At 41.5% G+C, this 16,476-nt stretch overlaps 1 protein-coding gene across 1 annotated transcript in view; it reads right to left on the reverse strand.

Annotated features, from left to right (window-relative positions):
• The window catches only part of MTHFD1L (methylenetetrahydrofolate dehydrogenase (NADP+ dependent) 1 like), a 207,573-nt gene that overhangs the window by 137,297 nt on the left and 53,800 nt on the right, over nucleotides 1-16,476 (reverse strand). The window contains exons 8-12 of the mRNA XM_017539199.2: nucleotides 13,127-13,234; nucleotides 12,187-12,261; nucleotides 10,186-10,288; nucleotides 4,704-4,780; nucleotides 386-526 (exon numbers count right to left, since the gene is read on the reverse strand). Of these exons, the coding sequence (XP_017394688.1) occupies nucleotides 386-526; nucleotides 4,704-4,780; nucleotides 10,186-10,288; nucleotides 12,187-12,261; nucleotides 13,127-13,234 (504 nt within the window). The remainder of the gene's footprint in view (nucleotides 1-385; nucleotides 527-4,703; nucleotides 4,781-10,185; nucleotides 10,289-12,186; nucleotides 12,262-13,126; nucleotides 13,235-16,476) is intronic.

Here is a 16,476-nt window from a genome sequence, read left to right on the forward strand (position 1 = left end):
CACCCACCTCGGCCTCCCAAAGTGCTGGGATTACAGGCGGGAGCCAGTGAGCCTGGCCAGTGGCATATTTTTAAAAAGCTACCAAGTGACTGTAAGGGGATGACCCCTTCCCAGCCCAGACAGAAGCAGAGATCAGGATTAGCAAGGATGGTGGAAAGCTCCTGAAATCAATTTCACATGTTTTGGTGCAGCCAGGTGTAAACACATCACATATGACTATGAGAACACTAGGAAGCGGTCAGATGTGCTTGTGAGGGAAGAAATGTGTGTGTGGAAACTTCTGGATCCTCATGACACCCGCTGATAAAAGGAAGAAAACCTTTCTTCCGGTAACAAAGAACAAGGACAACCCACTCCCTGGAGCTTCTGGGTTGGAAACACTCACCAAATCATCTGCTGTCACAGGCTGTCCGCTTGTGTCACTGGCCACCACCATCCTTCCCAGCCGGGCCTTCATGTCTGCGAGGCTGTCCGTCAGGGCCAGCACCGCCATGATCTCACTGGCCACCGCGATGTCAAACTGCGCCTGAACCAGCCCAAGCACAGGTAGTAGTCAGTGGCAGCACCACTGGGATGCCCGTTCCCACAAGGAGCTGGATTTCAGCCATGAAGCACCTGCAGGCCCAGGGAATCTATCCTCAAAAGGCCATGAATGCAATCCCATCACTTTTCTGCATGTCTAGACTATGCAGGTTTGTGCCTGGTGCTCCCTGGGTGGTGTCCCAGGGGGAACATACTCTTTGCCATTCTCTGTGTCAGCAAAGGGTGGGCTGGGTTAGGCCCCCGTCACACCCGCCCACAGTGCCACCACATGGTTTGCTGTTGTAGCATGTCTCAGGCTTAATTGATTACTAATGTCATTATCTGTCTAGGGTGTGTCTCTACCACTGGACCATAAGTGCCATGAAGGCAGGGACTGTATTCGGCAGGTTCACTTCTGAATTCAGAGCATGGAGCATGAAACCCAGCAGGCATGCAATACACATTGAATCAATTAATGACCAGCCTGTGGACCTCCTTCCCTGTCAGTAATCGGTCTGTCAAGGAGTCTGCATTTGTCTGTCTGGCACAGAGATGAGGGACAATGAAAGATGCTGGCTTCCTGCATGTGAGTCTACGATCCCAGATCTGGATCTCAACACAGCAGGGAGGACACTCCAGTCAACTGGTGACACAGACTGAATTTTCAGCTGCCTGGGAGGGTATGGCCACATCAGATCTTGAAGCTTTCAGTAGTGAAAGCTTAGAGAGCAGAGACTTTTTGCAAAAAGTTCCTAAGACTTCCTGTTCCCATCTCTTGGCTCTGGCTCCATAATTGTACAAAGTCCAACATGAAATCAAAGGGACACAGGACTGTGTACTTCCTCCTCCTCATAATTCAGCCACTAGGAACATTTCTCTGGACAGAACCACTTCATTACATCCCAGCTTAGTTCTCTTCTTTCCAAAGGGAGTGTGAGCCAGACAAGGTCAAGCTTACGCAGAGAAAGAATGGCTGTGCCCTGGTGGGGTCACCTTATGAGACATCTTATTCTCCATTTCCATCACTGACAAGTAAGGAAATGAAGGAAATGAGGAGCTTTCTGGCTACTTCCTGGTTGAGATTGCATTAGGCACTGACTTAGTGAAAAATATTACCTGGAAGTCATATACAACTATATTCAATTATGGCATTCTCAATATAACTCATTTCAAACATAAGTCGTTTTTCATTATATGAAATTTAGGGTTCTCTATACTACCATTCCAGTATAAGCAGTGCATATGAGAAAATGACTAAAAAATATTGAGATTTTTCTCAATACAAAACATGAGATTAGACATATTCTTGAAATATTAGCTGTGTAAATAAGAATATATAATCCATATTCAAGATCTTCATTTGTAATTGTTACAATTACAAAGTTCCACATCTGGAGCATCAAAACATGAAACCAATTGGGTCAAGTGAAATATCATTTATTCACTTTAATGACTAAATGATGTGCATAGTGGAAGGCTGCTCATTTTGTTTTGCAAATAAAATTTTTCAAAATCATATAAAGGTGCAAATAAAACTTTTATTTTTATCAGCTTATCACAGGTTTATTGATTTAGCATTTACTTTTTCATTTCGTAGGTATATAGTGGGTATATATATTTACGGATCACATGAAATATTCTGATATAGGCATGCAATGCATAACAATCACAATAGGACAAATGAGGGATTTAGCACAAATTTAAACAAAGGCTAACGTGGGCTGTTGGCTAAGATGTGAATTGATATGAATTTCCTGGAAGGTACTGTCAAAATATATGTCAACATTCAAAAACTGTATCCTCTGACTCTGTAATCATACCTCTGGAATAATATCCTAAGGGTATTGCCAACAAGTACACACACAAAAATGTGTGTATACTTACTACAGCTTACTTGTGATAGCCCCAATCTGCAATCTACACGTTCATCAACAGGGAACTGGTTGAATCCATTACAGTACCTCTATGAGACATGACGTAGCCATTAAAACTGATGCTACAGATCTACCTTTATTGACCTAAAAAGCTGTCTTCACTACAGTCTTAAGATAAATAAGAAGCAGTTAAAACTCTTAAATACACTATAATCCCTTTTTACTTAAAAATATCTATGCACAAAGCAATACAAGATATAGCCTTGGGCAAGATTTTTAACATAGCATCCCAATTTCCTCATTTGTAAATCAGCTTTACAAATGAAATGTGCTAATGTATATAATGGAAATGTTAATACAATGCACAGGGTAGGCACTTAAATGAAGGCCACTGTGAATCTTCCATCTTTCCAGTGCCTAACCAGCACAAAAATATGCAGAGAAAGGGCCTTTTCAATACTCGCTTTCATTCCCAATCCTCTTTCCACAGGCAACAATGCTCTGCACATCTTTCTACTTTTCATTCTAGGCACTTATGTACATAAATAGGCTATAAGTGCCTAGACTGTAAGTAAGCACACTGGGTTTTTCTTAACATCAACACGTTTACAATGTCAGTATTTTACTTCACATTTTTTAAATGGCTTTTAAAACCTTTCCAATGGGTATGAGAGCTCTCTACTCTCCTCACGACACCTATACACACATTGATTAATTTCAACTCTCCCATGATACAAAATGACAAACCAAATATAGGCAACTATCCCTACTGTTGGACATTTGGATTGTTTCAAATTCTCACCACAGTAAATAATGCCACAACAGATATCCTAATACATAGAATTTTTTCTGCATCTAACACATCTTCTTCTTCTTTTTATTAAAATACTTTTAGTACGAAAGTTGTAATGGTTGGGTCATTTCAAATTTTAGTAATAACAAACTCATCAAAAAAGGATTTCTACTCCCATGTCCCCATTTCCTTGCATCCTTACTAGCATTTAGTATCTACTGTTTTTACTTGATAAACTCCTAGGTAAATGATACTTGATTGTTTCAGTCTGCAGTTTTATGGCTACTCGTGAATATCCTTCCATGTTGGCATTTTACTTCTGTATCCATAAACTGTCTTAATTATTCTACTCATTTGTTGGACAGACATTTACTTAACACCTACTACTATATGTAACAAAGTTCTGTTCTGAGCATAGGGAATACAGCAATAAATAAAAAAGGGAATAACCTCTTTTCTTATAAAACTCCCACTTCAGCAGGAGAGGCTGAGGAACATGAAAAGCAAGAATGCTTGTTAACGATCTAAGCCCACTATAGTGTGGGCTGTCCTTTTCTCCATCAATCTAATTCCATCTTCCTATTTTTCAGAAATTTCTAAAACTTCATGGCAATGATTGCAGTTTGCTAGCATGGATACCGGAAATCTCTGTGTGTGTATGTGTAAGTTCCAGGACTGGTAGGAGAGGAGGTCCATGAACTTAGTTTCTCTTCCTAAGGCAATGCCTGTATTTACTCACTTTTTAATTCTAGACATTTCAAAAAGTCACAAGTCTATCTGGTATAAGGATTGGTTATTACAGTACAAGTGACTCTTCTTTCACTAATAAAGACAACATAAAGGACATAAATCTAAAACTGTTCTAAAATGTAAAGTTTATAACCAATTCAAAAAAAAAAAAGAAAAAACAACACAACACAATTTAGAAGCCCACTGTGCCTGGACGAAAAATCATGAAATTAATTTGTATTCCCTAAGTGCCATTGACACACATGAAAAATCTATTACAGTGAAGACAGACATCATAATTTTTCTTCTGCATTCTCTGTATGAGTAATAAGCCACTATGCTTTAAAAAAAAAAAAACAAAAAACTCCTCATGCTATAAAGTCTAATAATTAGGTGTTTGTTCTTTGATACGTAAAATTTGAGTAATGTGTCTGAGATTTTCTTTTATCAGTTATGCAGATGTAGTATTACCTGGGTGGGTTCCCAATAAAACAAGTAAGAATTTATATTCAAGGAACACCCTGAGCAGCTCTTTCTAGAAACACAATTTGAAATATACATGAAAAAAAAAAATGAAATTAACATACATGGAAAAGCTGGTAAAAAGACACTGGAGCCTCCGTGTCTTCTGATCCTCTCCCAGCCCTGCTGAGAGCATGAAACAGTGGGAGAACCACTGGCCACAACAGGTTGGGGATGAGAAGAGAAAGGCAAAGAGTGAGCTCCCGGGCCAGTGGAAACGGACATAAGAACACAGCCAATCCCAGTAAGAAGGCACCACCTACCTGCCGGGAATAGCCCTTCTCTGTGTTTCCCTGCCCGATGGTTATTTTTCGTAGAAATCGGTCGTTGGTATCCAATACTGAAAGAGAACGGATTAGTTCTTCAGTCAGCAAATATGGACCCACCACCTGGTGTATGTCTGACATTGTTCTGATGCTCGGGAAGTTGCAGAGGGTAAAAGAGACAAGGCCAGGCTCCCCCAAGCTGACCGCCTAGTGCGTAGACACAGAGAAAGAATCAAATAAACAAAACAACATCCACTAGCGGCAGGGCATGGTGGCTCACGCCTGTAATCCCAGCACTGTGGGAGGCCGAGGTGGGGGATCACTTGAGGTCAGGAGTCAAGACAAGCCCGGCCAACATGGTGAAACCCGTCTCTACTAAAAATGCAAAAATTAGCCAGGCATGGTGGCGGGCTCCTGTGATCCCAGCTACACAGTAGGCTGAGGCAGGAGAGTTGCTTGAACTTGGAGGTGGAGGTTGCAGTGAACTGAGATCACGCCACTGCACTCCAGCCTGGGAGACAGAATGAGACTCTATCTAAAAAAAAATAAAAGAAAGAAAGAAAGAGAAAGCAACCACTAGTGATAAGTGCCACAGGAAGATAAGGGGTGTTATGATGAAACCCAAGTCACAGAAGCCAATCCAGTTTTCTCAAAAGGTGGAACATAAAACAACCAGCAGGTTGGACGTTGTGGTTCAGGCCTGTAATCCCAGCCTTTTTTTAGAGGCTTTTTTTGGGAGGTCAAGGTGGGTTGATCACAAGGTCATGAGTTCAAGACCGGCCTGACCAACATGGTGAAACCCTGTCTCTACTAAAAATAAAAAATCAGCTGCGTATGGTGGCACCTGCCTGCAATCCCAGCTACTCTGGAGGTTGAAACAGGAGAATCGCTTGAACCGGGAGGCAGAGGTTGCAGTGAGCCAAGAACGTGCCACTACACTCCAGCCTGGGGCAGTGAGCCCAGAACGTGCCACTACACTCCAGCCTAGGCGACACAGCGAGACTCTGACTGAAAAAACAAAAAAAGAAACCCCAGCAACTTCCCTTTTCAGTATTACCCAAAAGAACTGAAAGGAGACACTTAGATATCTGTACGCCCATGTTCAGAACAGCACTATTCAAAACAGTCAAAAGGAGAGAGACCAACAGGTGAATGGATAAACACAATGTGGCACAGACAGGCAATGGCATATCATACGGCTATAAAAGAAGGTCGTGTTGATACATGAATGGATGCTGAAAACACTGTGCAGAGTAAAATAAGCCAGATACAGAAAGGCAAATACTATATGAGTCCACTTACATCAGGTACTTAGAATAGGCAGGAACAGAAGAGGGGAGTAATTATTCACTGGATAAGGAGCTTTTGTTGGGGATGATGAAAAGGTTCTGGGTATAGTGATGGTAGTGTAATCATTGTGAATGTATTTAATGCCATGAGTTGTGTGCTGACAAATGGATAGAAAATATTATGTTATGTCTATTTTACCACAATTTTACAAACCAAAAGCAAATAAAGTAGTATTGGGAGGAAAAGTCAATGTGATTAGAACAGGCACCAGTCCTCTTCATTTTCCTCATTGGCTTATTTGAATTTCAGCTGTTGATTGGGCATGGTGGCACACACCTGTCATCCCAGCACTTTGGGAGGCCAAGGTGGGAGGATCGCCCGGGAATTTGAGAACACCCTGGGAAACAGTGGGAGTAAAGAATAAAAAATGAGGTGGAAGGATCGCTTGAGTCTGGGAGGTTGAGGCTACAAGATCACAAGGTCGAGAGATTGAGACCATCTGGCTAAGATGGTGAAACCCCATCTCTACTAAAAATAAAAAAATTAGCTGAGTGCGGTGGCGCATGCCTGTCATCCCAACTACTTGGGAGGCTGAGGCTGAGGCAGGAGAATCACTTGTACTCAAGAGGCAGAGGGTGCAGTGAGCCGAGGTCACACCATGCACTCCAGCCTGGTGACAAAGCAAGACTCTGTCTCAAAAAAAGAAAGAAAAAAGAAATGTGGAGGTTAAATTCCAGGCCACAAGAAAGATACTAGAAAGTAACCCTATGTTAGTGATCCAAAACGGAATTCTTGGTCTCTGAAGGATAGAACTAAAAATGGTTAAATAATAGACACTTACTGGCTCCTGGGCTATGTATTGAGGGGCCCCAACCTGCCCACCTGTGCAAAATTGTGCTCTGTAACAAAATGGCTCTACGTCCACATTTTCTTCTGTTTATGTTAAGCATTTCTGGAAAGGTCTGTGGGTTCCTTGTCCCACTCTGGTTCCAGGAACATGAGGCCTTTAAACTTATGAGGTGTAAGATGAAACAATCATTAGACTTGTACACAGGCTGAAAGGAGGGGGTGGTCATTAAATGGCGCAGCATCCATATGGCCTGACAAGAAGGGTTCATTCCCACCCCCCTGCACCCCGAGTGTCCTGCTCTAGTTGTCAAATCAAATAAAGATCCAGTCTCATCACAAAGGTTCCATTAGCTCGAGGTTTAAGCCAAAAACCCTACTAGTAACTGTTCTCCATCTTTTGATGAAGAGTCCTATTTCTGATATTAATTCATGGCAATAAGAGCCAAACGACTTATCAAATGTCATTCCAGATTCCTCTGACCCAGGTACCTTGTCCACAGCAATAAAGTTTTCTTTACTTCAGTGCCCTGAACAATAACAGAATTGAATTCTTTTTTGGAATAATTTTGTAAATTGTCACTTCCATTAAAAGTGATTCACAACCACAGAATGTTTTAATCCTTCCTAGCTCCACAGAGAGAAACCAATTGCATACCAGCCTCAGGTAAAAAGATGATGTAGACTTTCTCTTCCAAGAACTATGTCTAAGCCCTTGCCCTGTTTCTGATGGCTGCTCAGGCTGGAGCCCCAAAGCAGAAACAGAAGAATGCCAACTGGCATAAAACTCTCTCTTTTAGCACCTCCACATGTTTGGCTAAAACACACTAATTTCCACCTTTGTGATTTTTCTGTCATCAGTAAACCTCCAAAACAGTTTTGAAGAATAACACAAAATCACAAATGCCTTGGAAAAAAAACAGATGACAATACATTTTGGACATCATGATGTTTTAATAATAAATCTTCCTAGTTCTAAAAAAAATTCAGAGAAAATATGTAGGCTCCTTAATAAAATGCTCAAAGTATTCATGTCCATTATTTCAAATGCTATTGGTGCTTTCAAGAACTGAGGCATGCTTACATAAGCTGTGGTTCATCCACAAAGGAATATTCTAGAGTATTTTAAATGGCCATTACAACAAAGAGGCAACAAAATATAAAATACTTATGACATAAATGAAACGCATAGGATATAAAATCTATACACTTAAGTTATAACTAGAGTTATACCAAAAAACTAGATGCACACAAAAATCTATGAATAGTAGTTTTATTAGTATAGCAAGGTTTTTGAAATTCTTTTGAGGCATTTCCAAAATCTCTATAATGTTATTACTTATTTCAAAATGAAAAATGTATCCTTAAAAGTTTGCAGGCTGGGTGTGGTGGCTCACGCCTATAATCCCAGCACTTTGAGAGGCCAAGGCGGGCAGATCGCTTGAGCTCAGGAGTTTGAGACCAGCCTGGGCAACATGATGAAATCCCATCTCCACTAAAAATACAAAAACAAACAAACAAAAAACCCTACTCAGGCCGGGCACTGTGGCTCACGCCTGTAATCCCAGCATTTTGGGAGGCCGAAGTGGGTGGATCACACGGTCAGGAGTTCAAGACCAGCCTGGTCAACATAGTGAAACCATATCTCTACTAAAAATACAAAAATTAGCCAGGTGTGTTGGCGTACGCCAGTAGTCCCAGCTACTCAGGAGGCTGAGGCAGAAGAATCACTTGAACCCAGGAGGTGGAAGTTGCAATGAGCTGAGATCGTGCCACCGCACTCCAGCCTGGGTGACAGAGCAAGACTATGTCTCAAAAAAAGAAAGAAAAAAAAAAAAACACTACTCGATACAACTATCGCCAAAGTGACTTCGTTGATCGTGTGGGCACAGCTTTTGGGTCAGGAAAGGATGCTTGTGTTTCAGTGAAGCACCCCAGCTTGGAAGCTGGAATTATGATTCCATTTTAAAGATGAGGAAACTGAATCAGTCGTCTGTCCAAAGTTGTGCAGCTCATAAATGGCAGAGCCAAGACTTAGTCTCTGGTGTTTCTCTCTCCACCTCATGGTTTGTGAGAAAACACTAAACTCTTAATGGACTGGGTATGTGGATTTCCAGGAAGGAAACTCCCAGAAGGGGCAAGACCTGGGCTCATCTTGGAGGGCAAGAGTGGCCTAGGCAGGAGACGGGATGGAGATGGCCCAGCCAGGGCTGGCAGCGGGACGGAGGTAGGCCCTCCTGGGTAGAAAGTAGGCAGGGAGCTTAGGGAGGGAAGCCACTGCGGATGTCCTGAAGGCCAAGCTCTGCGATGGTCACTCTATCACCCAGGATGTGGGAGCCACTGGAGGCCTCTGACCACAAGTGGGTATCTCCGTTAATGTGAACCCTCTGAACTAGGAGATGGAAACGGAAGCGAGGAAATCTATCAGTCTGGAGCTGCTATAAAATGCACATCTCATAAATATGCTCCAAATGTGAGAATAAAGTGGTAAACTGAGGGGAGAGGTATGAGAAGAATAATCGAGGAAGGATCAGGAATCCATGCCATCGAACATTTCTACAGCCGTAGAAGGTGCTTGAAGTGTGCTTTCTGTATTTCTGTGCAGCGTATGTGACCATCTCCATTTCCAATGCCAACAGCATGCATGTGACTTGCTCAAGGTCATACAGTGAATCAGTGGCAGAGAAAAGACACACTCAGGGATACTGACTTCCCATTTAGTGCTTGCCCTCTGTCCCATCCCACAGTGAGCTATAAGACTGAGGCCAGTGTAGGAGAAGGAAGGGGACATCACAGCCGAGAGGGAAGCAGGGAAGTCGAGGTGGTGGGGAGCTCACGGGGAGTCCATCTGCCTGCATTTGAAGTAGTGGAGGGAAGCATTGTAAACAGGTGGAAGCACATATCAGATATGGAGGAAAATCCAGCACTGGAAACACACCGAGAGCCAGTGGTAAGGAAGTGAACGCAAGAAGGTGAGATGGTGGGTGGAGGAGGAGCAGGACAAAGCCAGGGAGGTGTGGTCTTTTTTAAACTTTTTTTACAGTTTGTTTGTTTTTACTTAATATAGAGACACGAGGCCAAAGATGAGAGAAACTGAAGAGAAAATTAGGTAATTTTCCTTGGAAATTTTGAAGACACAGGAGTAGATGGGATTGAGTCCACAGAGAAATTTTGTTTGGAGGCAAGGCTAAGAGAAGAGGGTGGTAAGATAAAATCACTGAAATAAATGGTGAGAATATGAAGCACAGGCTGGGAAGACCACTGCACAGGATCAAGCTGTGAGTTTCTGAATTTAATCTAAGAGCTTCGGCCATCAGCCTGCTGGCATCTCCCCAGCACCCACCTCTCTGCCACGTGATGGTAGACGGGTCGATGCTGAGACGGGCAAATTTACTCACTTCCTCTTCTGTCAGTGTGCTTGGATCAGTCTTATTTATTCCCAATTTCTAATGATTAAGAAGAAAAAATGTGAGAAGTTTGAGAAGAAAAGGTCACCAAAAATATCCCTCTAATTTACTTTTCTCTGTGATTAGTAAAGCCTTTTAAAAAATAAAACTGGGCCGAGCACAGTGGCTCACACCTGCAATCCCAGCACTTTGGAAGGTTGAGGCAGGCAGATCACCTGAGGTCAGGAGTTCGAGACCACACTGGCCAACATGGTGAAACACCATCTCTACTAAAAACACACACAAATTTTTTTTTTTTAATTAGCCAGGCATGGTGGAGAGCACCTGTAACCCCAGCTACTTGGGAGGCTGAGGCAGGAGAACTGCTTGAACCTGGGAAGTGGAGGTTGCAGGGAGCTGAGATCATGCCATTGTACTCTAGCCTGGGCAACAGAGCAAGACTCTGCCTCCACCCCACCCAAAAAACAAAACAAAACAAAAACAAACAAACAAACAAAAAAACTAAATTGAACTCTGAATGAATTGTAGGTTAGGCCAAATCGGACAAATGCCTAGGGCCAGATTTCTTCTATAAGTTTAAGATACTTGGAATTTGTAACAAAGTCTGAAACGGATTGATGTGAAGATGTCCTGGGTTGACAGCATACAACTAACTACAACTTGTGCCTGCTGCTGGCTGCTTCACCAGGGACCCTGCTCAGAAGACACATAAACTCCTGTCTATATAACTGATGCCCAGTTCATAAGTTCTTTTCAAATATAAATACCAGTAATTTAAGTTTATTTCTATATTTCAAAGTAAATTATTCCTAATTCATGGAGGAGAAAAAAAAAAACATTAAAACTTTTAATGTTTGGCCAATTTTTAAATTTTTTGTAGAGATGGGTGTCTTGCTATATTGCTTGGGCTGGTAATGAACTCTTGGGCTCAAGCAATCCTCTTGTCATCGCCTGGCTAAGTGCTGGGATTAAAGGTGTGAGCCACTATGCCAGGCCAAGAAATCTTCCTATTGATTTTGTGTAAACAAAACGTCCTAAGAAAGTAATTTTTGGCTGGATGTAGTAGCTCACGCCTGTAATCCCAACACTTCGGGAGATTGAGGCAGGTGGATCACCTGAGGTCAGGAGTTTGAGACCAGCCTGGCCAACATGGTAAAACCCCATCTCTACTAAAAATACAAAAATTAGCCAGGCACGGTGGTAAGTGCCTGTAATCACAGCTACTTAGGAGGCTGAGACAGGAGAATCGCTTGAACCAGGAAGGCGGAGGTTGCAGTGAGCCGAGATCATGCCACTGCACGCCAGGGACAGCAAGAGTGAAACTCTGTCTCAAAAAACAAAACAAAACAAACAAAAAACCATAGATGAGTTTTCAAAGTTTATCTTATAATTTCCTAGAAATTTGATAGATATCATAAAAATGTTTCACTTTAGAAAGAGGACTCACCAAAAATTCTAATTTGTTAATTTTTTCAAGAGATGAGACCTTGCTATGCTGCCCAGGCTGGTGTGCAGTGACTATTTACAGGTGCCATCATGGTGCACTATAACCGTAAACTCCTTGGCTCAAGCAAACCTCTCATGTCAGAATCATGAGTAGTTCAAACTATAGGTATGTGCCCCTGTGCTCAGCTAATCTGTCAGTTGACTAGGGTACTCATAAATTAGCAAAACAGGACACTCATGTCATAGAAAAAGAAACTGAGACTGAAAAATGTTAATTAATTTGTCCACCTGGCTCTTTCATGTGGAACCAGGTTTCAGGCTTTGAACTCTGTGCCCTCTCCGCTCCAGTGTTCTGTCTCTATAGAGTTTAATACCCAAAAGGATATCAGAGAACCAGAATCAAATCAAATTGAAAATTTCAGGTTTTAACAATCTTTCTGATGTGTTTCTAGGATATTCACTTTTTAAAGAATTGCTATCTGGAAACTTACTTTTAGCCGAGCAAGCTGGATTTCTGAAAATTCTCTGACACCATTCACTAAAGGAACCAGCCGATTATACAGAGCCTAAAAACACAAAACAAAAATAAGACCCCACAAAAGTTAACTGTCCATGAACTTGGACAATTCACAGTACATGAAAAAAGTTCACTGCATTCATAACTGAACTATTTAGATAAAAGACCCTATTAAAGTGTGTGGGCTAATATAAACAACATAGGCTTAAATTCTGTCATTTTCATAAAACTGACGAGATCTGAAATAACACACATTGCAAAGAGTTTGCATAAATATATTTCTTAATCTATATTGCTGCAACTACAAAAGGAAGATGTATCTGGATTGTGCTGCAAAGACTCACTAAAGAATTACTTTAATTTTAGAAAATGAGGACCCTTGTTGTAAAACACGCCAGAAAGTACCCCTTTTATCTATGTCCCATGTCTATGAGGGATTAGCTTCTGGTGGGCGGTCTCTTTTGGGGGTGTGGTTTAACTCATAACCTACATGCACAAGAAGCCTAGTAAGGGTCTCTGACATCTTTTCAGCACATCCAATATAGCTCCCCATAACACTATTCTTAAAACGGCATCTGTCCAATCCCCTTAGAACAGACTAGAGATTGTACCTACAGCCAAAATGAAGAGAACTGGTCTACCTACTGTCTTTAACGACTCATCTCAGATAATATTTGGCTTTTACAACGTAGTACAATTCTCTCAATAACTTGGCAGTGCTCATAAACCCATTTGAGAATCTAACCAAAGGATGGCTGCTTCTTCTTGGGAAACAGGGATACGGAAAAATCACCAAATTGAATTGAATAACCTTTCCGAGTTTGCAGGCACCGGAATTCTTTCCACAAACTCTTTAAGTATCCAGGAATTCCAGGATACAATACCCAAAATGGCCAGCAAGGAATCCTTCTCACCTTATCAGTTTGCGTGTTTTCATGCAGAATCCTGGTGTCGATGGCGGCAGCCAGCAAGTTATTGGCAGCTGTGATGGCATGGATGTCTCCAGTCAAGTGAAGGTTGAACTAGAGAAATAAGATATCTTTCTATTTATTTATTTTCAGAAATAGTCTCGCTTTGTATCCCAGGCTGGAGTGCAGTGTCATAATCATAGTTCACTGGATCCTCAAATCCTGGGCTCAAGCAATACTCTCACCTCAGCCTACTGAGTAGGCTGGGACTATAGATGCATGCCATCGTGCCTGACTAATTTTCGAATTTTCTGTAGAGATGGGGGTCTTGCAATGTTGTCTAGGCTGGTCATGAACTCCTGGGCCACTGTACCAGCTGAGACTATTTTTTTAAACAACTATTGTGGAATTCAAGGATTTGAATAAATAAAATAACATGCAAATTACATATCCTTATAATAAGCTGAGTCTATAGGGACGCCTAAATGAGAAAATCAAGGTCAAGGTTTTCCACATGACAACAAAGAAACTTTGAGCAATCACTCAGATCATAAATTCTTCCATCCTCAAGTTAAGGCAAAACATTCTGATGCGTTTAATAATGAGTCTCCTTATATTCACTCACTACGTTTATTCATTGTTTTGATAAGAATACAAGATATGACTAGTATCTATTTCTATAACGCTAGAAAATAGTATCACATCAAACATGTTTTGAAATGAGGCAGGGCACAAAATAAATAGTAACAATAAAATAATATAAAATTTTACAGAATTTTGATGAAATAGAATATTTTACCCCTATGACTCTACTAATTCTTCTATTTTCCTTCCAGTCTCATAAGCAGACATGATTATCATTTGTAGGATTAGCTTCTGGTGGGCTGTCCAGTTTTATAAAATTTCTTCTATAATAATCTCGTGTATAGTTTATAGAAACTGCATATGGTAGACGTACCAAAATATTCAGGCTGGATATTTACACTACCAAATATTCACTTTTACGAGGAAGGCCACGGTTATAAAGAATACACACAAATAGATTTTCCTTTTTTAAAAATTAATTGCTAATGAGTAATCTACTTTCAGGAGAGTAGTTACTTGGTTAAATGAGCTCTCTTTCTGTTATTGTTATTTTTTTTTGGAGATGGGGTTTTGCTATGTTGCCCAGGTTGGTCTCACACTCCTGGGCTGAAGTGATCCCCTTGCTTCAGCCTCCCAAAGGGCTGGGATTCCAGGTGTGAGCCACCAAGTCCGGCCCTTGGGATCTTGATAGTATCACCAAATTGCTTTTTGAAAGGGATAAAGTGTCACCTGCAAAACACTACTAGTAGATCAGTTACTTCAGAAATAAAGTAACTTTTAGACTAAGAAATAATTTAATAGTTAAGAAAGTGGTATTCCTTTTGAAGCTGCATTTCCTTATTTCTTGGAAAGTGAAATATTCACATTTTCTTGTTAAAATTTTACTTTATAACATAAAAATATGTTCACTGGAGAAAACATGAAAAATTACGTTATATATATTTCATAAATATATAATTGTACTTTTAAATATTGGTATCATAACACCAGAACAGTTTACAGTTTAGCTCTTACCCTCTCAATATAGCTAGCATTTTTACATCATTAGTCTTCAAAATATAGTTAACTTGATATCCTATTATTATCTCCCCATTTTTTAATGTTATAAACTATGTGAAGGTATATTTAATTTAAAATTATCTATTTTCTCATATATTCGTATTTTCCTTAGGGTACACTAAAAACGAATTTATTTGGCCAAAGGATATGCATGGCAAAACACTTAATACATATTTCTACCCTTCTTCCAGATGTGTTTTCCTCAGTGTACACTTTCCAGCAGTGTGTGGGAGTCCATTTCAATCTCTTTCCCAAAGTTTGGTATCATAATTATTTTGAAGAATCCAATTTTGTCAATTTGACAAGTAAAATGGTAACTGATGGTGGTTCGGTTTGGTTTTGAGATGGAGTCTTACTCTGTTGCCTGGCCTCAAGTGCAGTAGTGTAATCTCGGTTCACTGCACCCTCCGCCTCCCGGGTTCAAGTGATTCTCCTGCCTCAGCCTCCTGAGTAGCTGGGATTACAGGTGCGTGCCACTATGTCCCGGTAATTTTTCTTATTTTTAGTAGATCCGGGGTTTCACGATGTTGTCCAGGCTGGTCTCGAACTCTTGACATCATGATTCGCTCACCTTGGCCTCCCAAAGTGCTGAGATTACAGGCATGAGCCACCGCACCCAGCCAATAGCGGTTTTAATGTAGATTTACTTACTTGATTGTTAGTGAAGATGAATATTCATTTAGCTAATATTTTTTTTTGATGTTTCTATTGAACCCTTTGGCCATTTTACAGCTGGAATGTAACTTTTTCTTTCCAACTGTTTACTTGATGTCTACCTGCATATTTCACAGGCCTCTAAACTCCTTCTTACTACCACACTCCACCACACGCCACACCACACAGTTCAGACCTCATACCCATCACCCCCCGATCTCTGCCTCAACAAAGGAGTCTACTGAGTTGCTCAAGCCAATACCCCTGGATGTCACCCTTGAATCCTCCCCTTTTCTCACCCCCAACATCTGATCGTGCAAACATCAGCAAACAAAGCTTATGTTGTTTTTTGCGCTTTTCCATCCTCACTGACCCCATGCTGGGCCAAGCTACTGCCATCTTTCCCTGGGCTACTTCCACAGTCTTCTTCCTGGATCCACCGTGTCTACTGAGGCACCCCGGTCCCTTCATCACACAGAAGACCGGGTGATTTTTGCATCATGTTATTTGTCAAGATCCCTTCAATAGCTGACCTTGGAACTTCAAATAAAATCCAGGTTCTTGGCTACAAATAGCAATCGCCCGACAGAGCTGGCGCCTGCACACTTCTCTACCTCAAAGCCCACTCCTGCCGGCCCACGGGGCTCCGGTTGCCCTGGTGTGTGTCCTCCAGTCCCCCTGGTGTCCTCCAGTCCCCGGAACAGACCACGCCCTTTCCTCCCTCAGGGCTTTCCCCACAGCCATTCCCACTGGCTGAATGCTCTCCCTCACTCTACACAAGGCTGGCTCCTTCCCATCCTTCCAGTCACAGTATTTTCACTTTCAATCCCTCAGTCCATCTGGAATTTATTCTTTTTTTTCCCCCCATTTATTTATTTTATTGCATTTTAGGTTTTGGGGTACATGTGAAGAACATGCAAAATTGTTGCATAGGTACACACGTGTCAGTGTGATTTGCTGCCTTCCTCCCCATCACCTACATCTGGCATTTCTCGCCTTGCTATCTCTCCCCAGCTCCCCACCCCCCACCGTCCCTCCCCTATTTCCCCCCAACTGAC

The sequence above is a fragment of the Cebus imitator genome, unplaced genomic scaffold (genome assembly GCF_001604975.1).
Source record: "Cebus imitator isolate Cc_AM_T3 unplaced genomic scaffold, Cebus_imitator-1.0 Scaffold6, whole genome shotgun sequence".
NCBI classification, from domain to species: domain Eukaryota; kingdom Metazoa; phylum Chordata; class Mammalia; order Primates; family Cebidae; genus Cebus; species Cebus imitator.